This window comes from Miniopterus natalensis, chromosome 7 (assembly GCF_054644295.1).
Source record: "Miniopterus natalensis isolate mMinNat1 chromosome 7, mMinNat1.hap1, whole genome shotgun sequence".
NCBI classification, from domain to species: domain Eukaryota; kingdom Metazoa; phylum Chordata; class Mammalia; order Chiroptera; family Miniopteridae; genus Miniopterus; species Miniopterus natalensis.
Window position 1 is genome coordinate 20846592 of NC_142087.1, and position 27114 is coordinate 20873705.

Genomic DNA, 27114 nt, shown 5'->3' on the forward strand with positions numbered 1-27114 from the left:
CCAAAACTCCTCAACTTGTGGCTGCACCACTCCAGTCTCTGCCTCAGTGGTCACATTGCCTCTTTCTCTTCTGTCTGTGTCAAATTTCCCTTTGTCTCCCTTTTTAAAGGACACTTATGATTATATTTAGGGTTCATTAGGATGATTCAGGATAATCTCCCCATCTCAAGACCCTTAACTTAATCACATTTCCAAATTTCTTTTTTGGCATAAAGGTAACACAGATATTTCAGAGATCCAGATATGGGTATCTTCTGGGGGCCGTTACTCAATCTGTCTTACTCAGGACCTTGAATACACCTGACTTCATGAACTTCCCTCTGTCAGTTCTCTACCAAAATATGAAGCATATGTCCAGAAACACAACATTCTTTGCCACAGATTGAACCGACTGGCCTATGGAGGGAGAGTTGACTCAGTAATTGAACCAGCATATCTGGGATAGGTGGTGTGGTAAATGTTAGAGACTACCCAGCAGATTTAAAGGTACATGGCAGAGCTGGCCAACAAACAAAGAGCTGCTCTTCCTTAGTTCATGCCAACTGAATGGATGAGTGGATGAATACATGGAAGGCCGTCTTTATGGATGTGCATGTTCTACTTCAATATTTGGTTCCCCACAGCCTGCCTGAACTCCCTTGTCACCCCCCTACTAACTCTTCAGTTTCTTGTCAACTTTTCTAGAAGGAGCATTTTGCCAGTGCTGTGAAACAAAGCCTCCTAGAACTCCTCTCCTCTCCCGTCCCCTCCTTGCCAAGCTCCACAGTCCAGGACTTTACCCTCTACAGCCAGTGCAATAGCTAATCCATTCCAGTTGCATAAGAATTTAAAAACAGTAAGACTATTGAAATGTGCACTGGCCTCCTTCCAGCAGCTGCTCAAGGTGTTTACTCTGGAAAAGGTGCCGAATTATATGTCCCTTCTTTGTGTAAATCCTCCTGTACTTGCATGTTTCTGAAGAAGGAAGGCCCTTTCCTGTGGGCTGTATATGGTGAGGTGGTGTTTTTCTAGGAGGTGGAGGAGGCAGTTGAACCTTGAAGTATCTTGTAAGTGAGGCCTTGGAAGGCAAGCCAGAGAATTTGAGAAGAGGAACCTTTGGCATGGCCCAGTAATAGCACTTTTTTATTAGTTAGCTGTGGGTGGTGGGGCTTTGAGATAATTGCAAAATTATGTCCTCATAGAGGGATCAGTTCCCCCCTCCATGCCTTTTAAAAGAAGTAACTGTCCTTTTAACTTTCTCTAGAGTCAGTTGAGCTACAACATGTACCTTCATTTGTTCCCATTTTAAAATCAATTACCTGGATCAGACTGCTGTTAAACATGATTGGCTGCGTCAGCCTTTTCTAGTCTGTAGGTCATAGTTGTTTCTAGTCTGTAGGTCTATGTAAAATAACCCAGCCGCTGCCCCTGACGGCAGGCCATAGGACGTATTTCAGAGACACTGCGAGGAACAGCTCCCAGTGTATAACTGGAAGAATGCAGGATACTCCAATGTCATTTTGCAAAAATGCCTCTTACCTTGTTCAGAACCCCAAAAGCTCTGAGGAAGTAAGCCATACAAAGAGCTCCTGCCTCCACGGCAGATGTCTTTAGAGACTAAGGTCAGATTACCCTCCTTTTTCTGTTAGCCCCCACCAACTCCTTCACAGGATGAGACCATTACGACGAAATGGGTACCCAAGGAAGAGAGGCCCATTTCAGCAGTGAGGATCGTAGTGAAGTCTGAGAAACATCGTGTACTGAGGATTGATGTGTGTTCTTTCACTGAAAGGATCCTGGGGAAACCAGAGTTAAGCCAGCAAAAGATGATGCAAGTTGACATAAGCTTTCTCTTCGTTTTCGTTTTTGATACCACCTTTTTTATGGCAGAAGTCTCTTGTTGTTCACTGTCCCCTTTTAAATAAAACCAAAGGGAAATATCGAAAGGCGTAGTTGGCAGCAGTGAGAACACATCAAGGTCTGCAGAAGAGAGGTGTTTTGCCCACTCTTTTCCATAGTCTGATCGACCAGGGAGGACACTGTAATGTCTTTTTCATCTGGTCTCATGTTCACACTTGAGTCCTTGTAGTTGGTTAATTCTGAAAAACATATCCATGGCAGCTGGAGGGAGCCTGCAGACCTCTTTTTATCTGGGGGAGTCTGCAGATCTGTTTCATGGCATGGAAGGCGTGAATGTACATCATTACACTAGAAACTTGCTCCTAAGCTGCCTTGGGTGAAAAGGCTGTGTGTGTGTGTGTGTGTGTGTGTGTGTGTGTGTGTGTGTGTGTGTGTGTCAGACACTGAGAAATGAAATGGAAAGACACAGAGAAAGACAAATTGAGAGGAACAGAGAGACAGAGGGTAGAAAGAGAGAGACCCTGGTACAGTCATTATAGGAGACAGAGACATGGACCAACCTACACATGGGCGGCCTGGGGTAAAGCACCGCTGCTTCCTCCACTCTCCGCATCCCAGCTCATCTTCTTGGCTTTACCTGGGGGGCCTTGGTGCTGATTAATGGGGGCTGCTTCCCACCTCAGCTGCCCGGTTGGAAGACCCTCCACGCTTTCCCCAGCCTCTAGCTTGGTCGGGGATGAGTGATGGGGAAATCCCCCCCTTACAGCAAGGGCGCCGTTGTGAGAAAGCTGCCCTGAAACATGACCTCCCAGATTCTTCATCTGCTTTAAATAATGCATCCACCTATCTGTATGATTTTAACTTTTTTTCTTTTAGAAATTTGCATTTTTTATTTACACAAGTACACATAACTCAGGAATCTATTCCCATAATAAAAATGTCCAGCACAGAGATAGCACTAAAGATACCTTGGTTTTCAGCCCCAGTCCTTATTTCCTCCCCAGACATAAGCAGGACCATAAATGTGGAAGGTTCTTTCCAGAGTTTTAAGTAATTTAGCTAAACATGGATGTACCCAGAGAAATATGTAGGTGTATGTTGTGTGTATTTACATAAACCGTATTACACTGTGTGTAGCATTCCGTAGCTGTGTATTTAAAAGGTAAATGGTATCGCACTGTTCATGTTTCATATCATTCTGTGGCTTCCTGGTTTCCCTTAATGGTGTGTGTTAAAGATCTTTCACATCAGGTGCACCTCACCTTGTAACGTGTGCCAGGATATGCATATACTGGACTTTTCCCCTTTATCTCTTTAGGGAGTGAATGGCATTGCTTTATTTTCAATGAAGTATTTCAAGTTATTATTTTAATAACTTTCTGGAATAGATCTATATCTTAGGTAGAATTTTTTCTCTGTAAGTGGTACTGAGCTCTAAGGCTGGTTGGTTTCTTATTAACCCCCTTAGGATGTCATTGTCAGGATCTGATCATGGGACTTGGGAACTGAGTTGGGTAGTAGCTTTACTTTTTTTAATGTCCTGGAAAAATGTAGGTGCACAGGATTTACCTTTTCCTTGAAGATTTGTTAAACTCACCTGTAAAACCATATGGGCCTAATCTTTATTATTTCGTCAATTGCTCCCTAGGTCTTTGGTCTGTTGAAGTATTCTGCTCATTTTGTGAGCCAGTTCATTTTTAACTTTGAAAACCTGCCACGTTATTTAGATTTTCAAATATTTTGATTAAAGTTATGCCTGATATTCTTTTACAGCTCTCACCTTTTCCTCTCTGTACTTTCCTCCATCTCTCTCTCTCTCCCAACACGTGCCCTTTTATTTACTATGTAAGTGTTCAGATTACAATTCATTTGTAGTGATCGCTCTTTGACTATTTTTTGGCTTCATGTTACATGTCTAGGTTTTGATGTATAACGTTCCCACCATTTGTTTCTAAGATATTTGTAATTGCTGCTTTGACTTGTCTGCAAAACTCAAGAATTATTTAGACATGTGTATAAGTTGATGTTTTTTCCTATGTATACAGATTTTCTGCACTTTCCGTCATTAATTTATAAGTTGGCCTAGTTTTGGTCAATAAGTATGGTGATCATAATTTCTGCCTCTTGAAAAATGCTGAGATTTTCTCTATGGCCTGATCATGATGAGAGTTTAGATTGTTCTGTGTGTAAGGAGTGGCTGGGGGTACAACAAGGGAATGAAGGAAAGATAGAGATAGGTAGAGGTAGGTAGAGGTGGTCGAGGTGGTCGAGGCAGAGGTAGAAGTAGAGGTACCTGGTTGTCTAACCTTCTGTTTCCATTTCCCATTTCTCCGCACCTCTCAGCCATGCTTTCTATTTCCTTTGTGTTGTTTTCTCTGAGACTTCCTTGACTCAACTCCATCTGAGTTCTCTTTATAATTCATATTTTAATATTCTTTATAATTCTTTAAAATTCTTTACCTTTTAAAGAATTCTTTAAATTTAAAAAAACTATAACTCTTAAAAGTTTGATTTCAACAGTATTTTATTTTTAATTTCTAGAATTTGTAGTTCATTATGTTTTGGGAACAGAATGCACTCTCTCCTCCCTCGGAGGATATCTTAAGCCATACTTAAGATATCCAAAGCTACTTGTCCTGCTGTTTCCTTGGGTGTGAGTTCTTCTGCTTACTGTGCTTGGTGTGTAGCTCCTGTGTTCTTGGCATTGCTTAAGTACCGGGTGATTCTTGGTGGGTGCTCACCTTGTCATTTAAAATGTTGTGCATGCAACTGTTGAACATGCACCACAGTGCATGGTGCTGAGAGTGGTGGGTAAAAGGGACCCCCAGCTTTTCTAGGTGCAGGCAGCCACCCTGAACAATACCTGGGCTCTCTATCAAAGTCATCTCAACCTTTGCTAGACAGCAGGCATCCTGTTGTTTCCTGAGTGGCCCAAGTGAGGAAGAAGTGAGAGAGGCTTTACCAAGGGCAGTAAAAAGTTGCAACCCCTCCCCCTGACCTGCACTCCATGCCCCCGTGGACGCCTCCTGCCCATTCAGGCACCTTTGGGCTCTAGCGTAGGCTTTGCAGCAGCCCCTCCTTTGTATAGGTTCAGGTGTGTGGTTTCTTTCTCTTATCTGCTGCCATCTTCATAATATGATCTTATTTGATATGATCTGAAGAGAAAGGGGAAGCTTCCCAAATGACTACCTCTGTTATTTCTTAATGGTATTATTTCTCCAGGTTTAGAGATGAAGAGAAGAGAAATTTGGGTCAGATATGGGGAAGAAAGAAATAAGACAATTTATGCACTTGTTCCGTGTGTATGTAGAAAAGCTTTGCAAACACATAAATATAAAGTAATTAACCTTTGACCTTCACTTGTTTTTAAATTTGTGTACTAATGAGTTTTTTTTTTGTGTTTGTTTTTTATAGGTCTTGAATATAATCATGGCCAAACCTTATGAATTTAACTGGCAGAAGGAAGTTCCTTCCTTTTTGCAAGAAGGAGCAGTTTTTGACAGATATGAAGAGGTAAAGAGGTGTTACTAATCCTTTCTCTCAAAACATTCTTATAATTATTGCATTTTAATTACAGTATTCAGTAAATAGTCTCTGACAGAGTAAGAACATCTTTGAGATTTATAAGTTGGAATAGTTGGAATGAGGCAGCTTAGGAGATATAATAATGATAATGATACTGTATTTATTGAGCACTTACCATGTGCCAGATGTGTTGATAATGATGCTATAAATTATTGAGAGCTCACTGTGTGCCAGACTGTCTTCTAAAGCATTTTATGTGTATGTTTAATTCCTCACAACACCCTTACAGGGTTGTTGCTGTTATTATCTTCATTTCACAGATGGGTTTCATGTAGTAACAGTCTTCGCTTAATGAAGTGCTTTGGGCAGGCTTTCTGCATAAAACTTTCTATGTTATAAATGCGACAGTGATTGGACCTTGCGCTAGTCATTTGCTTTGCAGGTTTCATTCATACAGAACAGTTTGACCTAAGCTTTGCATGCCTCTGCTTCTGTCACTTATTGTTTCTGCAAGATGGCAGGTGGCTCCAGGCTTTTTATAGAGCAGGGGCTTGGGAACCAACAATCTGTTCAGAAGGTTGAGGAGGTGGGTTGAAGCCTCATGAGCATTGTAAATGCCTTGTTTTTCTTAGATTGTACTTGAATTTGAGGTGAATTGGATAGGGGTCTGTGGTGAAACTGTGTCACCTCTAAGGCAAAGTGAAATGTAAAACGCATTAAGACTCCATTTAGAGTCAGAGTTGGTTCCATTCAAAATCAATGGAAAGTTATATTGCCACCTTGCAGGAACAATACGTGAGAGAAGCAGAGACATGCAAAGCTGAAGTCTAACTGTTCTGTATGAATGAACCCTGAGGTTCAGATTGTCAGGCCTTGCATTATGTCTGGGAGCCGATGTGACTAAGTACTTCTTGACTTGTTTTTTCCAAAATGTGTTTCATAATACTCTCTAGATTTACACCAAAGTTGCTTTTTAAGTAAACAAAATTGAGCAAGGCAAAGGATGGGCCCCACTGTCGTTGCTATTTCTTATATTGAATTAAAGTATTGAAGGGACAGCTGTTGATACGACTGAAACTTTACTGCTTCTCAGAAAGGATAGCTAATTGTATTCTGCTATAAGAAGAAACAGAAAATAATATTCTGTGTGGACACAACCACATTAATTCTTTGGCAGTTTTCCTTTAGTCTTTTTCCTTTTTTCCCCTTTCATAGTTATGATCATAGTGTAAACTTTTGCAAATATATATCATAACTCCCTATTGTAGGATAAAGGAAACTGATCAGAATGAAATACAAGGCTTTCCATAATTTGGCTCAGGCCTGTTTCTACAACTTCATTTCCTACAAACTTCCTACACATATTCTCTGCTTTAGCCATAAAGTCCAATTACAATTCTACCAGTAAACTATTCTATTACATGTTTTATGTATGCTGCCCTCTCGTTCTGAAATAGACTTGTTCCTCTTTGTTATACTGGTGAACTCCTACTCATCCTTCAGAACCCAGATGAGAATTCCCCACCTCTTTGATATCTTTCTTGATGCATTCAATAAGAATTGATAACTCCTTTGTGCCACTACTAACATCCCCTTGCACATATTACACTTCAGTCACCTTTATTTAATGTTTTTGTCTCTCCTACTATACTCTGATTTTCTTGAGGTCAAAGACCATATTTTACTTATCTCTGTCCAGGTACTAGCAGAATGCCTTCAACTGCTAAATTCACTGTAGATGTCTAGTATCAAAAGGGACTTTAGATACAGTTGATTCCAACTCAGTCTGGTTAAGTTGTTGTTTATTTGTTCTTCTTGATCATTGAAATGGTGAGAGGACTTGATAATACTTGAGACCTGTGTGGGGATCTGTACTTCAACAGATTCAAAATATTAGGGTGAACCATATGAGATTTTTATCTTTGAAATTATTGTAGTTGACTGCTTTTATCCACTTTATACAGCTTGGCAAAGAGGGCCAAGGACTAGTTTAGGTGTATTTCTAAATTTTCTCTCAAGTAAGCTGGGTCTAGGTCGGGTACCTGTGTCACCAAGATGATGGCCATTGCCCTTCATTATGAGCTGGTGAGAGACGTCACTCCCTGAATCTGCTAGAGTGCCCCAAAAGGTTGGCAGTTTCTAAGGCAGTTTCCCAGGCTCTGCAAAACTATAGGGTACTTAGAAAATACTACATGGCTTCCAGTTGCTCAGAGAAGGTCATTGTGAAGTCATTAAATTAAATCATTGCTTGAGCATCTGTAGTACTGTCATATGAGCAGAAACATATTAGAGGAAAATGTGCTTTTTTGATAAATAAAGTAAAATGTGATTTGATGAATTGGAAGTTCATCAAAATGGAATCATTTTTTATTTCTCATGATGATTTTCTTTATTAATCATTGTGGCTCGCTCACATTTAGAAAATACTGATTACTTGTGTTTCTAAAGACATTTACTTTTTCTCCAGGTTCCTCTGAAAATGAGGTAAAACTAGGAGGAAAGACATCGTGAACAAGTATTAAATACATCTAGCTAAGCTTTCAACTTTCTGAAGTGCTGGTTTACTAGGATTTTAAGCAAAAAAAAAAAAAAAAAAGAATTTCATAAAGTATGTCTCTTTAAACAACATATCAAACCAGAAAGCCAAATAGTATTTCAAGTGGACTCTAGCCAATATTTTAAATTATTTCCCAGTCCTAGAAGATCCAGTTTTTTGGAGCCACAGCCATTAAAATATTCATGGCAACCGCATATAAGCAGAGGTTTGTTTTTTCCATTTGTACATGAACAGCAGTGTGAAATGATAGCTGACAGCAAATAGGAGGAACAAGAATTCGAGAAAATACAACCCAAATGTGTTCCCAAAGTGTCATAGCAAAGGGACCCCATGTGAAGTGACATAAGTGCCTTTAGCACCATGTGGCAACTCTCAGGATGGCCTGAAGGATCAAGTAAATATTAAATTAGGTTCCACTGGTTCGTTTAAAGAAAGCAGGGAAGTGGATGAGCTCTGGCTAAGTCAGAAAAAAAAAAAAATACTAGCCACGGTTTAAAAATTATATATTATCTTGTCAAGAAATGTAATGAGTGCAACTGTGTTCAAGCTTTATTTTACTATTTCTGCATTACTGAAGGATTTGGGGGAAGTAGCCCAAAATTTCAGAAAGTGCAAAATCTAGCCTGCATTATAGCCTCTGTTTGTACTCCCATGCCACTTCTAAATCTGTTTTTTTAATATAACTTGGCTTAGAAGTTACTTAGGTGCAAAAGACATTTTGCTTCTAAGCGATGCTTGTTATAAAATCTTTTAAATAGAGATTTTTTTTTTTTACTGCCGAAGACAGAAACAGCAGTGCTTTTTAGAACACATGCAACCCAAATGCCTCTAACTCATCTGGTCTCCTGACTTTCCTTTCACATCCATGTTAAAGGACTGAAGACCCCAGCCCCTGGCTGTCAGGACCCTCGCCGTCTTCCCCAGAAGGCCTGGGTGCTCACAGGGGTTAGCCTTATCCACAGCGCCTTCTTACCTCTCTTCCTAAACCCATTAGACCATCAAGCCCCAGGAACAAGGACATTGGGTGGTAGCAGAGAACTGCAGCCTACACCAGGACACATTCAGATTAAATATCTGAGATTAAATACCTGAGATCCCACTGAATGAATTTCATCAGTCAGCCCTGCCAAAGGGTGTCTCATTATGTGTCGGCTTTGCCCCACTTTCCCACCAAAATGTGTGTACCTTTCTTTTCTGTTTTAATCTCTCCCTCACAGTCCTTTTCCACTTTACCCTATTCCTCTTTTCCATATGACTCTTCTCAAATATTAAAAAATAAATAAAAAATCTCCCTTTCAAGCCAAAAGAGAAAAATGGAAAATTCTAGTCCCTTGTTATCCTGAGCAGTTTGGCTCCCTTTTCACCTCAAATTCTCCCATCCAGACTCCTGAGATCTCCTTCCCTTTTGCATAATCTTGAAGGGCAAAGTATGTACCGAAAACAGGCAAGATTTCGAAAGAACTTTATATTTAAGAATGCCGTCGTTCCAAAGAAAAGTGATCACCGGGAGAACTCAGCAGTGAGGGGTGTGGCCTGTGTGGATGCTGCCCATGACCACCGGTGGCCATTCGGCACTTGAGATGCTCTAGTCGGACTGAGGCACTGAGTTCTTAATTTTGTTTAATTTTAATTAAAACTTACAGAGCTTCCTGTGGCTGTGGCTACATTACTGGACAGCACAGTTCTAGACAATCAGCTCAAAGTACTATACAACCAGATTTTTAAATACCATACTCCTTTCCCAACAAAAAGAAACACTTTTAGTTCACTTAGTTGGAACCTACAATTTCATCAGTCAGTTCTCAGTGACAGCTGGACCAGAAATTTAAATATCGTATAGATGACTCACCTTGGCCACCATTGGCTCCACCCTCCCCACATCACAGATCCCAGCGTGGGCCACCCCTTTTTCTCACCCATGGGACTTTAATGCATCTGAGGCAAGCTGCCCCGATGTGCCTTTTTCTGGTAGATACCTGGTCTTTAGCTCCTCCCACCTGCCACCCCCTCCCCACATGCACATAAATGGGCCAGTTGGTGCAGACAGCTGCCATCAGGAAAACAGAAACGAGTGTGGCAATTGTCAAACCCCGGGGAACATCAAAGTGCAGGATCAGTGCCCACCTAAAGTCAGGCCGAGTTTCCAAGGCGGGTCTGAAATCTGAGGGTGGGCCACGTGGTGAAGCTCCAAAAGGCCCAAGCAGCCTACGCACCCAGGCTGCTCATCAGTTAAGCGAGGAATTTTCAAATATAATTTCCAAGAAACTAAAAACACAACCCTCAGAGAAAGTATTTTGACTTAAAGATGTGTTTAACTCCGCAGTGAGGATACCAGCATGATGATAGTTAGTTCTAAGCGCGTTGGAGGAAGTTTTAACGCGGTCAGGAAAGGAGAGCTGAATCAAGTGTTCAGGTGGGCACAAAACTGGTTACTGCTCCATGGGGCCAGAAAGCTGTAACCTCTGTGGTTGTCTTTTCTACCAGACACAAATCACATGCATCTCTGTAGAACAAAAACAGCAGCCGCTTATCTACCTAGCTTCAGAGATTCTGGGCCCAAACAATAGTAAATAGTAAGCCAAACAGGCGTATTCTTATAGAAAGAAGTCATTCTTGGGCGAGTCTCTACATTAGTGCTCTTGTGTACCGTTAAAAAAATAATATAGCTAGTTTCTTATCTTGTTCCCAAGTTTTGGATAATTTAAATTGAGTTGTACCAACAGGGCGACGGGGTCAGGATTTGGGGCTCAAAGAGTAGAAAGTGGAACTGTAGCACATTCCATGTACTTACAGCAGGGGTGGGGAACCTTTTTCTGCCAAGGGCCATTTGGATAGTTATAACAACATTCGCGGGCCATACAGAATTATCAACTTAAAAATTAGCTATGAAGAAAGCTCCTAGATTTATTGAATTTCAAGTCCCACCTGCAGTTGCCAGACACGGTGATTTCGCAGGCCATACACTCTGGATGTTCCCCACCCCTGATTTATAGCGAAGGATACTTAGAAAGTCCTAATAATGATAACAATCATGATAATAATATTTGCCTTTCAACTTTCAGATTCAACCTGAAGGTAGACAAAATATTTAATTTTTGTTGACAAAAGAGAATGAAGAAGTTACTAACTTTATGCAAAGTGAGGGTGCAGACAGATGTTGGAAAATGCGAGAGCTAGAGATGTAGAGGGAAGGCCAGGGGGTTAGTATCCTCAGTGGGAGGTAATGTTGATATAGTTGATGGGGCATGAAATGGAGGCTTGTGTTTATTATTTAAACAATTAAAGTTGCCAATTACAAAACCAAAAGTAATATAATTTTAAATTTGGAATTCGGGGAGTGGGGGAAGAGGTAGGGAAACAGGTTAAATGGAGTCCGATTTCTGAATATTTATTCTCTGGAACCTATTATTACATGTGCCTGCTGGATATTAGTTCAGTTCTTGGCTGCTTTGACGTGAGTCCCACCAACTTCAAGCTCCAATCCCTACTAGGATCGGACATTTAAAACAAACCAAAAAACGTGTTGATGTCACTTTATTATACACCAAATTAAGTGTGGATGTCTCAGCTTGAAACCGCAGGCCCTCAGCGTATGGCCCCAGATGCTCTGCCATCCTCCCCTACTCTTCCCCCCACAGTCAAGGTGTGATGCGGAAGGTGGAAGATCGTGCTTCTCAAGGTGTGAGAAGATGGGAAGGACAATGGGTGCAAGGGACTGACCTGGGTGGCCTCAGAGAGCCTGAGTCTTGATTGATTAGTCAGTACTGGTCAGAGCACAGCTAAGATGAGGGCGAACCCGTGGCTCAGGCAGGGGCCTGGGTGTGGAACGGAGAGATGTGGCTTGTCACGCTGGGGCAGAAGGAGGGTGGCGGAGGGCAGCTGCTGAAGCTGCAGAGATGGGCAGTGTCCCCACCATAAATGCCTTTACTTTCCAGCCCAGGGCGTTGGCATGAGGTCCTGAAAGCTGTAGGGACTCTTCTGTTGGCACTTAGCAGGGAAGGGTAAGGTCTGAATGATGACTGGAAGGCAGGGCCGCCTGGATTCCCGTGTAAATAGTCTGGGAGGAAAAGCTGGGATTGAAGGACCCGACAGTCAGACACATGGGAAATAGGGGAGAGAGCAGATATGAAAGTGAGTTAGAGGATTTCCTAACCCAGGGGGTGTAGACGGAGAGAGTCAGGAGTGTGAACCAGGTGGGATTTCGGGCCGGGAAGCTGGGCCGACGCTGACGCAGACGAAGAGAAGGCCGGAGAAGCAGTTACGGGCGCCTGCGCTTCCCCTCCTGGAAGCAGCGGGGTTTCCCCTCGTGTTTTCTGTTGCACGTGGAGACATTTTGCATGTAATGGAGATCATGTGAGATTGAGTTAAAAATAAATGAAGCAAAAAGGGAATTGAGAAACATACTAAACTATCCAAGAGGATGAACAAATGGCTGCGTTTTCCTGGTTTTTCAGTCTTCCGCCCCCAGGGCCGCTGTTGGCACCCCGGTTGGAGTGGGCATCATGGGTGGGCCGGGATCAGAACAGAGGCCTGAGAAGGAGACGCCTCTTCATGTAGAGCAGCAGTTCTCAAAGTGTGCTCCCCACGCCAGCCTCGTCAGCACCACTCGGAACCTTATTAGAAATGCAGATCCTCATAGATGGTTCAGAAACGGGGGGATAGGCCCAGCAATATATGTTTCAGTAAGCCCTTCAGAGAACTCCAGTGCACACTCAAGTGTGAGAATCAGGGGTGTAGAGCCAGAACCAGGAGCTTGGATTTTTCTTTCTTTTCATTATGGGAGGCTGTTTTTCAACAGGGACTGACATGATCTGATTTACATTTGGAGACAGTTACATTGGTAGCTCTGTGGAGAGCTGTTTCTGGGGGTGTGGCCAAGTGCATGCAGGAGATGTGAGTGTGGTTGGGAACACCAAGAATTTAAAGAAAGTGAGGCAGAGTCATATTCCTTCCTCTTGCTGGCTGTATCTCCATGGACAATTTTCTTAAGATCTCTGTGCTAGAAAAGAGCAGATGTTAAAGTGGGTGGGACTGAAGACTATTTTTTCACTTAAGGATTATGTGATTTCTCACCCATCTGCCTTCCATTACCTTCCTTATCATCATAGCCATGTGACTCTTCCTCACACAATAAAAAAGCTGTGGCTAGATACCTGGGCACGTAATTAGTTGATGTGAACACTGAAACAACCCAGAGTTGCAAGAGGTAGAACTGACTAGGTTTTAGCAAAAACGCTCAGGCCTGTTCCTTCCTGACCAGCCTTTAAAACAACAGTGCTGATAATGTTATAAATACTCTCAAACCCCCAAAGCCTAGAGCTCATTGTCATCCAAGCGTTAGGCATTTAAGGAATGGTATGTATTGTTTGGAAAGTTCCAGAAAGTAAGTTGGCTTGAAACCCAAAGACTCTGATTTGAGCCTTGACCCTGACATTTGTAAAATATGACTTTGAGCTAGTCCTTTCACCTGTCTGAGAGAGCATCTCTCTCTCACCTCAAATGGGGACGGTATGTCTGTGCCAGAGGCTCCCAGTAGGAGTGTATGAGACACCCAGTGTGTGTGCATACCTCTTCAGAACAAAGATTCCACCACGTTTGGGACCACGTCTCTTCTATAAAATGTTCAGCTAGTATCTCAGCAAACACTATTGGAAACCTTAAAAAGCTGTTACCAGTCAACTCTTAGCACTAATAATCAGACTCCTAAAGTTTCTGCTGGTAAATGGCTCTTAACTTTCATTCTCTGCCTTAACTCACAGTGAGGGGCTGATTAACAGAAGCCCAAGATAATCTGGGCTGTTGCTACGTAGATTCCTAGAGCACATTTGCTCCTTTGCTGGCAAAAAGGTTAAAAGAGTGATTTCAAATCAGAGAATTTACTGACTCGCCCTCCATCACCATCAGCCCCCCTGAGTATGTGAGCTGGAGAAAGAAGAGCCTCTGCCTTTGATGAAAAGGAAGCTGTGCCTTGACTGGAGAAATGAAAATGTGTGTTAGATGAGCTATATACCATAGAGTGCTGATTCATTTTGGTGCTACTTTCTGGCTTCTTCGTGGCTGTGAAACTCCCTGGAAAGGGGATTTATGGAAGTTTTTGCTTTACTCAGATAGGGGAGCTCTGAAAAGGCTTCTTTCTGCATCTGTTGATACTCAATTGCCTTCAGCTTCAGGTAACGCATATGCCAAAGTGGCATCTTTTGGGTGGCATAGTCTAACCCCTTCACTTGCTTAAGACAGAAACCATTTATGTAGCCCATGATTCTGTGGGTCATTTCCCTGGGCTGGACTCAGCTGGGCACTCAAGTGTCTGCTGGGCTGACTGTAGACTGACGTAGGATGGACTTAGCAGGATGGTCTCCTCTCCACCCCAGCTTGTCTGTGATCCCCCTGCAAGCAGGTAGGACTTATTCTCTTTTGGGCATACCCACAATACTGCTGCATTCTCTAGGCCAAAGCAAGTCACAAGGCCAGCCCAGACTCATGGAGCAAGGGCATATATTCTACTTCTTTTTTTAAAAGTATGTCTTTATTGATTTCAGGGAGAAGTAGGAAGTGGGGGGGAGAGAGAGAGACATCAACGATGAGAGAATCATTGATCGGCTGCCTCCTGCACGCCCCCTACTGGAGATCAGGCCTGCAACCTAGGCATGTGCCCTGACCAGGAATCGAACCATGATCTCCTGGATCGTAGGTGGATACTCAACTGCTGAGCCACACCAGCCAGGTTATACTCCACTTCTTGATGGAAGGAGCTGTAAAGTCACATTGCAAAGGTGTAGGTACAGGAAGGGATGGAGGACTGTGGCCCTCTTTGCAATCTACCACAGTTGTCTTAGGTCCTTTTTATGTCATTGATCATCTCATGTTGAAAAGGCTTAGCAACAGTTGTCCACATACTTTTTCTGTAAAAGACCAGATATTAAATACTTTAGGCTTTGTGAACTATACCATCTCTTTCTCAACTACTCGTCTTTATCTTTGTAGCACAAAAGCAGCCACAGAACGTGGACAATCCATAAATGAATGAATGGGCTGTGTTCCAGTTAAGTTTTCAAAAACAGGTGCCAACTGGATTTGCCCTACAGGCCTTAGTTTGTACACACCTAGCTTAGAAGACAAATAATGTTGCACAAAGATGAATGACAAACTAGTTTTGTTGGTGATGACGACACTTTCAGTTTCAGGTAATTACTCTCCGTTCCTCACTTCCTCTTACGAATGTGTTATTGTATTTTTAGTTTAGCCCCCCTCGTTTTTCTCCCCCTTTCTTTATATCAGTGTTTGCTGCATTAAGCAGTGACTCCTGCCTTTCTTCTCTAAGAGGCTCCATTTTTGTGTGTTGATCTTTGCTTCTCATTTTTATGTTTTTCTCTCTGTGAAGTTTCTCTGAGTTTGCTTTTCTTCATTTCCTCACAAGGGTAGGAGACAACTCTACTCCTTAGAGGAACAGAAGCATTTCACCCATGAAACAGTGTCTGAGTCAGTCTCGTGGAAAACTCTAATACTTAGACTGATGCGATTCAAGGGTACAGGGAGGACTGCTTATTCATGGCAGGACGTGAGGCGCATCCGCTAGGCCGCAGAGAAGGAAATCTGGGCTGGCTTTAGATTCCGAAGGAGCCTGAGGGAACAAAACAATACTACACACAACAGGAAGAAGGTGTGTAGGTAATGAGTCAATCAAATTAAAATATAAGGAACTAGCTAAGGAGCAGTGTAAGTCTCTGAAATATTACTGTGCTGTGCTAAACAATTTAGTTAAAATTCATTGGCTAAAATGACAGTGCTGGTTTTTTATTGTTTCTTTTCAACCTGAAGTATAAGTACGGAAATGCTCACTGTTAGCTCCTTCAAGCCGTGTCTGTGGCTGCAGGGGCACAGGAGCACAGTGACCAGGGCATCCTTTTAATTAGGGTTGCCAAGTGCCGCCTTGCGGGCCTCAGGCCGACGGTGAAAAGGCCCAGAGGACACCCTGGCTTCATTCTGCCTGCGCATTTTCTTTGGGAATGTACTCTGCTAATGCATGTGGTCTAGCCATTGAATTAATAGAGTTCATTCAAGTGTGGACAAATGAACAGTCAAATGCAGGATGCAGCATATTTTAAAGCGAATCACTTTGCAGTCCCTTCTTGAGTAATAAAATTGCACTTCTTTAAACCCAGCTTCATGTGAGTGAATTCCCTGGTCCTGAAAATGATGAGGAAATATTTTTGTTGTTACCAGTTTTGGTTGTTTTCAGAGAGGGTGCTATAAAGTGCTTACAGTGGAAATATCTGCCACTATGAGCACTACTAGGTGCTGTACAAATGATGTTACTGTGCAAATGCTATAAAAATATTGTTTCTTTAAAGCCTCACAGGAACTCTGTTGTTAAGTAGGTCTTTTTAGCCTTATTTTTCAGATTGCAAAATCAGGGCTTAAAATGGTTGAATACCTACCTGTCTGGGCACAGGCTGAGCCGAAAGATTCTGTACCAGTAGCCTCAGTGGTGCTCAGTGTGGTCCCGACCAGCAGCCATAGCAGATGTGAGAACTTGTTAGAAATGCAGTTATCAGGCCCCCGCCCCAGCCCTGCTGAATCGGAGCTCTGGCGGTGACTTCAGCAATCCCTGTAGTAGGAGCCCTGTGTGATCCTGATGATACAGCTTGAGAACCTCTAGGCATAGGGCAAGGTAAGGAGTTTTAGGCTTCCCAAGAAGGAAAAATAATTAAACCCATTTCAAGTTCTTTATAGCTAATCTCCCCCAGAGAGGCAATACAGATAACAGGGGGAGAGAACTGATCAATAAAAGACTTTTCTTTTTCCATAGGAGTTGAACATACTAGATCTAGAAATCTTTAAGCTACTGTTCTTATTCTTAATGTGCTGGGCACAGTGCTGAGCTCTACACATCAGTCTTCACTTTAAACCCTCAGGTGGCTGCAAGGATTAAATGAGATCATTTCCGCATGATAAAGGTGAGGGAAGTGGGGGTTAAATCAGTTAAGGAATTGGCCAACCCTCCAGCGTGTAGTAATCGAGGGAGCCAGTCTCCAGAACTGATGCACTGATAAAGAGAACATACACGGATCGCCGCTCTGTGTACTGTGACTCACAGCGGCTACCAGGTCCAAAGGATGGGTTCAGGTCACACTACCCTAAAATATGGCACCTTGGCAGACTGAGCATTATAAGCTGACGGAGACAGAAAAGGGCAGAAGCCAGAAGGTCACCCTGACCTTTCGCCTGCCCTCTTCCCTGAAACAGGTCACAAAACCCTCAGGTGAGAGATGCCCTCCCTCCACCTGGAGGAAAGAGCATCCTCTGTGAAGACAAAGGGACCCTAGAAGCGTCTGAACAAGCAGTCCTTGCTATGTCTCCCACGGTTTAGCTCGTTCCCCTCAAGCTGTCATATTCCTCTACGACTGTCCCCTCATAAAAATACTCAGGTCTCTTTCTTTAGGTCTTCATTTCCTTATGAAGGCCCCTGAGTCAAGTAAAACTTACTCTAAATATGTTTGTTTGCTTTGCTTTTGCTAATCTGTGTTCCTCAGTTTAATTTTCAGACCCAACCAGGGACCCTAAGAGGGTCAAGGAACAATTTTCCTTCCTCTACACAAAGAAACATTTTTTTGGAAAATATGTATGATGTAGAAAAAATTTAAAAATATATATATGCTTTTAATATTTTTCTAAAGTATAGTAACGGAAGCTAGAACTATGTAAAGATCTGTTTAGCTCGTTCATCGCCCGTTGGCTTCATCTGTTTCAGACCATAGTTACTACATTATTACATTCAGGAGTTCGCAGTTTGCTCCTCTTAGTGAAGGGAAGATGGAAAGAATTTATTTTTCCCCTATTTTCCCCTAAGAACAAATAAATGTTCCTAAGAACACTAATACCTCTACTTTACAATTGATAAAAATCAGCCTGTAAGGATAGAAATGTATTAACCAGGACATTTTTAGTCTCTACTTTCAAAAAAAAAAAAGGGCTTTACTAAAAAGAAGACTGACGAGCCTTGCCACGTTTTAAGCACTTTTGCAAAGCACGTCTCCTGTTGTTCTTAGAACTACTTGTGACGCTTGTTAAAAAATGGTAAGGCCGTATCCAGGATGACTGCTGCAGTGGGGTTTTGCAGAAGGCGAGAGAGGTTGAGCTCAACTCTGAACACAACAAGGAAAGGGAATTTATAGCCAAGGAGCAGATGGGGGTCAGCGGGTGGGAAATTACTAGGGGGAGACATCAGAGGTAAGGGGAGATTTTGGTTAAAACCTAACAGTTTTTGTTGAAGGCCGACCAGGGTGAATAGATACCACCTGGGAGCTGGTGGAGGTGGAAGAACCCGACCAGATATCAGGGGTGATCAAATATTGAGAGTGGGGGATTTTGGCCAAAGGAACTTAGCAGGATTCTTGCTCCCATTGGGCATTGATTGCAAAGACAGACACAGAAGTAAGTCCAAATGTTGAGACCTCACTGGGAAGCCTGTTCAGAGGGACCAAACTCAAGTTTGCTCAAGGGGAGAATCTTTGGGGTGGGGTGGGGGAGGGAAGGGGAAGGAGGTGACATAGATACTCTTAATACTTATTGTAAATATTTATTGCAAAAACTTTTGTTTTTCCCCCTGGCTCCGAGTAAGCTGGTCTTTAATTTTTCCTTATTTTAGTTGCTAAGGCAACTCTTTACACTAACACGAGTTTTTCTGTCCAAGAAAGTTACTTTGCATGACCACCCACTCCTCCTAGAGGCATGTTTTGTGACCGTGTCCTTCTGCAAGCTGAGAAGCAGGTGCCAAATACGTTAGGAATAATTTCTTCAATGTTCTGCGGCAAGAATCGGGGAGCCTGGCCCACAGCTCTGTTATAACACGGGAGCCTTATCAGAATCCAAGCAGCCAGGGCTGGCCTTGGAGTGTCCACATGCTTCCTGGAGAGAGGGGGACAGAGAGAGAAAACCTCAGAGAGTGGCATCTCACACTGGCAGACCTTGCAAGTGAAGTCCTAATGATTTTAAGCCTTTATCTGGAAGTAAAGGAGAAAGTGGGAATTCATAACTGTTGATGACCCTAAAGTAAGCTATCGGGGACATAGAGTTGGACTCTCTCCCGTGGCTCATTTGCACACTTCCTTCCTCCCGCAAATCCAGAGCTCATTGAGCAGACCACATGCCCACACAGCCAAGGACCTGTCAGAGAACTTGTTCATAAGAAGCACCATGGGGCCCAGTTGCTTTTTGAAATAAAGCCTGAAAATCGGGAAAGCTGTTGTGCTCTTCTCTTGTTGCTTTGCAGCAGCCTTTATCAACTCTTTCCAGCCAGGCTTTGGAAAGTTAATATTCTGTATTTCTGAGGTGAGAATAAAATGAAATGAGTGGATTAAAACTTTCCACTTTATACCAGACTAAGGGTTCCTTGCATCTCACAGTCATGGCTGAAAGAAGCTTGAAATGCTCCTGGTTGGTGATTGAGAGGAGACATTTTCATTTGTTTCTGTGGAATTTAGAATCCAAGATGCAGTGGGTCTAGCACCAGTAAAACTTGCTGAATACTCACTTGATTGCCCTCTCTCCCTCAGAGAGTGATCTGCCCTTCATGTCAAGGAGGTTCAGGGCAGGGCACCCAACCCAGGGATTGTCTCCTCAGGTCACTATCCATCCCCCCCTGCCCCCCATGCCCAGGAAGAAGGAAGGGGCTATACTGTTCTGATCCCCCCCCTCCCCATGCCTGATGTATACACTGAGGCTGGCCTGGGCAGAGAAGACAGGCACAACCAGGCCTCCCAAACTTTTAGGGAGTCTAGCTCAACAGTAGCTTGTAAACTATGGGTTTCTCCGATTTGCATACTGGATCAGAAGAAATAAGCACACAGTGGCACCAGTTCTCATTGCAAACATCCACATAACAGAAGTGTCCTTTCTGCAACATGTCCACATAGCTCTGCCACTTATTATGTGTCCTCTTGGGAGACTCGCTAACCTCAGTCATCTGGAAGTTAGGGATGGTGGTATTTTCCCCATTTGTTTCTTGGAAGATTAATCATAATCAGTACTAGCAACATTAGTTGTAATTACTATGACTGTGTTACTATATTGACAGTGGTTTCCTAGGTTCAGATTGTGCATCGAGCACTCTAATGCCCAGAGGTAACCTGTGATGCAGGTATTACTGTCGATGTTATTCTGCTCTTGGAGGTGACGAAATGGAGCTCAGATGAGCCTGTGAGTGTCCAGCCACAGCTGGATCAGGTCTGTCTGATCCTAACACCGTGGAAGAATGCCCAGTAGTCCTGGTGTTCATGAAATGGTTTTTGTTCTTATTTATACGTGTTTCTTCCACAGCCCAAAGAGAGCTGTAATGCAGAAATATGTACCATTGGGTAAAGTGAATGGCACAGGGATATAGACTGGAAGGAGAAAAAATGTGACAGTGCATCAAATTACGGGCGAGGTTAGCAGGCAGCCCCTCTATGGGGAGCAAGAATGTCCCAAGTGGTTGAAATAAGTGAGCCGCAGATTGGCTACTTGTGGTCCTGACAGCAAAGCAGTGCAGGAACGAGAAGCAGTCTCGGGATTTGCAGTGGCTGGTAGGTTGCAAGGAGAGTGACAGATCAGGAAAAAAGCGTTTCCTTGATCCTAGGATCTGAGAAAAAATTCTGACATGATGTATAAGGTAGTGAAAAACACCCCTCCTAACAACACAGTTAAGGGAATCCTCAAGAAATTCGGCAATTAGAAGCAAAACAGGCCGGCCGGTATGGCTCAGCGGTTGAGCATTGACCTAGGCAATCAAGGTTCGATTCCCCATCAGGACACATGCTCCATCCCCAGTAGGAGGCGTGCAGGAGGCAGCCAATCAATGACTCTCTCATCATTGATGCTTCTCTCTCTCTCTCCCCCTCTCCTTTCCTCTCTCTGAAATCAATAAAGATATATATATATATAAAAAAAAAAAATTTCCAAAGCCCTCCTAATCCTGGTGATGGTTACTGGCATCCAGTGACAGGGAGAACAGCAAAGCCTCCTTCAGGTGTGACTGCTGAGCAGGTACTGGGCCCACTGCCTCGCTGTGTTACGGCCTCACTCATGGCCTCAGAGCAGGTGTGAGTCAAGTGTGTGCTGCAGTGTAGCCAACAACCCCAGCTCCGCCCCACCAACTACACAGTACGGGCCAGGGACTTAATGTCCATGCCTCAGTGGCCTTCTCTGTAAAATGGGAATAACAGCGGTACCCCCCTCACAGGAGTGTTGGGAGGCTGGTAAGTTAATGTGCACAGAGTGCTCAGAGCACTGCCTGGCACTCAGTACATGCTGTGCACATTGGCTGGTAGCAGCTGGCACAGTAGCTCAGAAGCAGATCTCCCTCTCCATTCCTGTTGAGCGTTATATATGGGAGGAAAGGTCTATATTAAACTTAAACAGAGTCACCCAGTAGGGACCTCAGTTCAGGGAATCAAAGGCAAAGGAAAGGAATGCAAAAGTTGCAAATGCCCCTCCATTGTGACAGATTTCTTCGCAAGGTAAATAGCAAATGGCAAAGGTCCTTGATGCAAGGGCCATGGCCAGTGCCCTTCTGCCCCTCTACAGATCAGCTGGGAAGCCCCATGTCAGTTATCTCATGGGGGTCTGTAAAGAGAAGGGAGATTAACAAGTGGAATGAACATTCTGGATCCTTCCAAGGGGAAACCATATTCATGAGGGAAAAAGCAACGTAAGGACCTGTGCCCCCCTGTTGTAGTCCATAAATCATTCTGATGCCTGAATGTCATCACCAAGGGCTTTAGTTTTAGCTTGAAAAAAATGTTGTGATCTGACTGGAAAGTTTGTGTGCAGAATCCAAAAGAATCTTCTAAATGCCGAGTTTAGCCAATTCCTTTGGGATAAAGAGCTGAAACGAATAGGCCACAGGCACCACTTGGGCGTTAGCTTCCAGGATCTGATAAAAGCAGGAGCTCTGGGATGTGTGGGTTAACTCTCTTCCAGACACCACCTGCCTTCCCAGTCTTCGGGCCACACCCAGGCTCATCTGGTTTCGTGGCAGTGGTTTATGTGACTGATACTTGATTAGACCCCTAGTGGCCTTTTACTAATTCAGACTTTATTTGTCTTTCTCCAACCTTGACAAGGTCCTTTTCTGTTCCTGCCAGTTCTTATCAAACCAGGAAACAGAGGGTGAGCCCCATGTTTACCCAAAGGTGGAGCCCGCCAAAGCTGTGTTAACTTACTGACAACCCCAAAATCCGTTTGCAGTGGGCAGAGGGGAACCTGCATGGTCAAAGTTGGCAGAGTAGAACAGACACAGGCTTTTGGAATCAGAGAAACCTGTTGAATCCCAGGCCTGTTACTTATCAACAATGACCTTAAAGAGTTTACTCTCTTTCAAAAAAATTGTTAATCCCTAAAACTATGTTGTCCAATATAGAGATGACTAACCACATGTGACTATTAAATGAAATGAATGAAAATTTAAAATGTATCCCATCTGTTACACCAGCCACATTTCAAGTGCATCATGAGCCCCTGTGGCTCTCTTAGCTACCATGTCGGGCTCTGCCCATCTGGCATGTTTACATCATCGTGGGAAATCTCTTTGCTGTTGACCTGGTCTAAAATCTTGCAGAGTTGCCATGAGATTCACTTGAGGTAGCATTTGTCAAATGCCTGGCACAGTAGCCCTCAAATAATATTTGGGCTGTTTTCTCATAACTTCTAAACTTATTCAGCATGGACCTTGTCCCCAGTACTTAGGCTTTCTCAGTTTTGATAGCCCTGTGAGGTTGGCATCAGTTTTCTCAGTTTAGGAAGCTTGGTGAGGCTAAGTGGCACCATTCCTAGGTTCTCCAACAGATGCCTGCTGAGGAGGCTGGCATTCAAACCCAGGAATTATAAACAAGGCCTGAGCCCAGTGTCCCTTGGAGGGTCCTCTTTCTCAGAAAATAGGAGTGTCGTGATGGACTGTGGAAGTCCTCACTCATGTCACTCCTGTCTATGTCCCAAACTACCCGTGTACTCCCAAGCACAGAAGAGCCTCTGAACAGAACTCTTAAATAAAGTAGAGTTAATGTGTTTACTAGCTAGTCCAAATCCCCTATTTGATGACGCTCTAGAAAGATACAGTCCACAATTAACGTGGGCCATGGTGGTAGAGAAAGGGTAAGAAATAACCACTCATCAAAATTAAATCAATTACCTATTACCTAGAAACCCTACCCAAATACTTTCCATCTGTTCTATCAGCATTTTCTGCTTGCCAGGTTCTCTGCCATTCCTAATGAGAAGCAATGGGATTCCATTTTATTTAACCAAATGACTTTTAAAATTGATACAAAGGGGAAAAATTTAATCTGTCCTTTTGAAAGGAACCTGAATTTTTGAAAGATAGGGTTGTGATATTGAATAATGTTGAAGGAGCATGTGTTAGCGGAAGTGTCTCTGGAAGCCCGTAGTGGCACAGGCCCCTCAGAGCAGGGATCCTGGATAGCTTCTAGCTACAGTAATTCCAGCAAAAGTGACTTTTCTAGCCCCTCTCAAACAGAATGCTCCTCTGGCCCCCAACTTGTCTGTAATTTCACCAGAGGAGTTCCTGTCCCTTTCATCTCCTTTGTCCAAGTGGCCTAAGGAAAGAGGCAGGTTGGGCTGGATAAATTAGCTAAGCCTTGAGCTCTAAAGTGTGACTGTGACGAATTTTAACTGAGTCATCCGAGAATTGAAATTCTGAGCCCCCTGGAAGAAGTCCTATTAGGGTTTGTTTCCTTGCCAAAGGATTCTATTACCATTTGTTCGCTGGAAAGCACACAGATTTGCAGAGGAGAAGGAGCCCAGCTCCCCTTTATGCTCTTCCTGCCCTGCCAAGTGTGGAAGAAAATTTCCAGACATTATTGCCTCAGTCTGGTCACGGAGCCACAGCCCACATTCTGGTCAGTAAGTATCTGTACAAAATTTAAAACTGCTGTTAGGTAAAGAAAAAAAGAATAGAGTTTGTGTGCCTTTACTCACCAGAGGGTCAGACCTGTTAGCGGGGGTGAAGAGCAACCTAAATAGGTTGTGTTTCAGTTCCTCTCAGCTGATTGTCACGTAGCCTCAGATTCGCTCTCTGATTTCCATGGGTAGTTTGGACACATTTGGTCTGAGAATCTTCTAGTCACAGTTGATAAGTTCATTGTGGGCTCTGTTGGAAACCTTGTGTTTAGGATTGCTCAGAGCTTCTTAGAGGTTTCGCTGGAGAATTTCTGTTCTGGCAATCACCTCTCCTAACATCTGATATGTTTTATCTGTGAACTATATGGGCACCTGGTAAATGATATTTTTTTCCCATTTTCCTTTTGTTGCTAGAAAGCCTAGAGCCAAATCGGCATCCTACTCTCTCTGCGTAGGACCTGTGACAAGTATTTCTGAAAGCTTTTTTTTACTCTTTCCTTATTTTGCTCTTTTGCCTTATTTTGCATCTCCTTGCCCAAAGTTCTTACCCCATGTCAAAAATGGTTTCTTTGTAATGCCATCAAACAGTGCTCCTGTCCAACAGAGATTCCCAGGAGGTGCCTCAAAGCCACACCCGACCTCTGAGATGAGTTTGTATGAATTTGAAACTGGTGCCCCTTCCTCCTGGCAGAGAACCTCAAGAAATTGTCCTTGTATTTGTACATCTGTCCATGACAGCTCTCCAAGGACTGAGCCTGATGGGTTCTGGGCCTGGTACAACCCCCTGAACTTGAGTAACTTCTTGTTTATGTTTCACATACTGGGCCTGTTATAAAATATTTTATTCGAAAAAAATACTCATTTCATGTCTTAGTGCATGCATTGAGTTTTAGTGTGCCTTTGATATGGTAAGTACTTGGAACACAAATGTGTACAAGAATGTTTCGAGGACTGTGCCCCTCAAGGAGGTCATACCCTGGTGTGGGAGCCAAGTGATACATCGGTAAATGAAGAAATAAAATAATTAAGGGCTGCATTCAGTACAAGCAAGGAACTAATCAGGATATCGTAATAGAGAATAGAATGAGAGACCTATTAAAGAAGGCAGGGAAAGCTCCTCTGAAGAGGGGATCATTGAGGTGAGGCCTGTAGGCTGGAGAGGAGCCAGCTAATGCTAATGGCAGTAGGAAGAGACATCACGACTGGAGGAACTGCATGTGCAAAGGCCTTGAGGCTAGGAAGAACTTGAGAATTTCGAGGAGAAGGGTTCTGATGGTTGTTTTAAACAAAGGTCAGAAGGTGGTATGAGACAAGGTCTCTAGGACCCACAGCATGAAGGACCTTGTGAGGCCTAGCAAGAAGTTGGGATTTTATCCTAAATATGATGGGATTTCATTGAATGGTTTTAATGAACTGACTAAAAGTTTAAAGAATCAACCTGGCTGCTGTGGAAAGAAAGAGTAAGTGGGAAGATCAGTCCGCGGGGGAGAGTGATGGTGTGCACCGAGGCGGTGGCGGTGGAGATGCAGTGAAGTATATATGGAAGATTCTGTGGAAGTAGACTTGTTAGTGGAGGTGTAGAGGAAGGGTGAAGGAAGTCAAGGATGACTCGATTTCAGTAAATGGGTAGATACTAGTGACATCTATTGAGCTAAGAAAGTCTTGAGATAGAGAGGCTTGGAGAGAGAGTAAAGAGTAAAGAATTCAATTATGAACATACTAGTTTTGAGACATCAGAGTAGAGATGTCAAGTAAAGAGTTAGCTATCTGAATTTGGACCTTGGAGAGGACTTGGCTACTATTATAAATTTGGGAGTCATCAACAAATCCCATGGGATTAAAAGAAATCTAGGAGCACAGTAGAAATGAGAACTCCCAGAGCCAAGTCCTAGGGAACATGTAGAAGTTGGGTATAGAAGGAAAAGAGATTAAAGGAATGGGACACAATCAGAATGTCAGAATTGGAGTATTTCAAGAAGGAAAGGAAAGTCAGTCACTTAGAGATCAAATCAGGTAAGAATAGAAAAGTGTGCGTGACATTTGGCTTCATGAAAGTCATGGTGAACTTGGCCAGAGAAGTTTTAGAGGGAATGGAAGGCAGGTGGAATTGGTCAGAGATGGTCCAGAAGAGAGGCAGTGGAAACAGTGAATATAGATGCATTTTTCAAGATACTCCATCCTCACCAGGGTTGGAGACGTGAGGTAGTGAGGGAAGGGTGAGGTGGGAACCGCGAGGACATACTTGCAGGCTGGCAGGAGTGATCCAATAGGGAGAAGAGCATGATGTGTGCTGCATGGCCATAGAGGACTGAAGCTCTTCTGCAGGTGAAAAAAGATGGGATCTGAAACAGGACTGGATCTGGAGCAGAAGTGGGGGGATGAACCTTTGTTGGGAGAAAGCATGTTTCATTGCGGGGAAGGAGGAGAGAAGTTTTCATTGGGTGGGTTTCCTTTCCTTGGTAAACCGCAGCAGTTGGCTGCAGTGAGGTCCTTGCAAACAGTGGGGAACCTTTTCAGCAAGAATTAAAAGTAGAAAGTCATTTTTGACTATCCATTTGAAGCTTGTAATCTTGGATTTATTTTTCAAATTAATTATTTTTTAATTTTTTAAATTACAGTTGACGTTCAAAATTATATTCGTTTCAGGTGTGCAGCACAGTGGTTAGACATTGACATAACTTACAGAGTGACCTTCCTGATAAGCCTAATACCCGTCTGACACCGTACATAGTTATTACAGCATTATTGACTATATTCCCTGTGCTGTATTCCTGAATTTAAACTAAAGGTAGGCAATCCAGTTTTGTGATTTTCTTTATCAAGTTCAGTGATAAAATACAGATAGGATAGACGATTATTTTTTTGGCCAAGAAAACAGAAAAGGAGACAGAGGAGTTGAGGTTGTCTGTGAGGAAGTGGTGTAATACTGGATCATGGAAATAAGCTGGACAGGGGTGGAAATGAAAGGAGAGGTCTTGACAGCAAGTAAGACACTGGTGGGGTTAATGAATAGCAAGTTGTAAAGAAGTCAGATATAGGAGAACAGGACTGTCGAGCAAGGGGCTGGAAGGATCAGATGACGTGGCCCAAGACTAGGATGTTAGGAGGCAAAGTTGCAAGGCGGTGTTCACAAGCTCTGTGGGTGCTGAGTTACTGAAAGTGGAAGAAAGGAAAAAATCATTATTGCAGTTAAGGTGGTCAAGGAACTGAAACTTAGATCTCAAAATAAGTTGGAAACCCATTCTTACTCATCGTGTGTATTTCATGGAGCATCATGTATTTTTATTTGGAATTGGATA

The 27114-nt window shown here is 43.2% G+C and overlaps 1 protein-coding gene across 1 annotated transcript in view; it reads left to right on the forward strand.

Annotated features, from left to right (window-relative positions):
- The window catches only part of PLCB4 (phospholipase C beta 4), a 301590-nt gene that overhangs the window by 172933 nt on the left and 101543 nt on the right, over nt 1–27114 (forward strand). Inside the window, exon 2 of the mRNA XM_087818864.1 lies at nt 5254–5352. Coding sequence (XP_087674990.1) covers nt 5269–5352 — 84 coding nt within the window. The 5' untranslated portion in view covers nt 5254–5268. The remainder of the gene's footprint in view (nt 1–5253; nt 5353–27114) is intronic.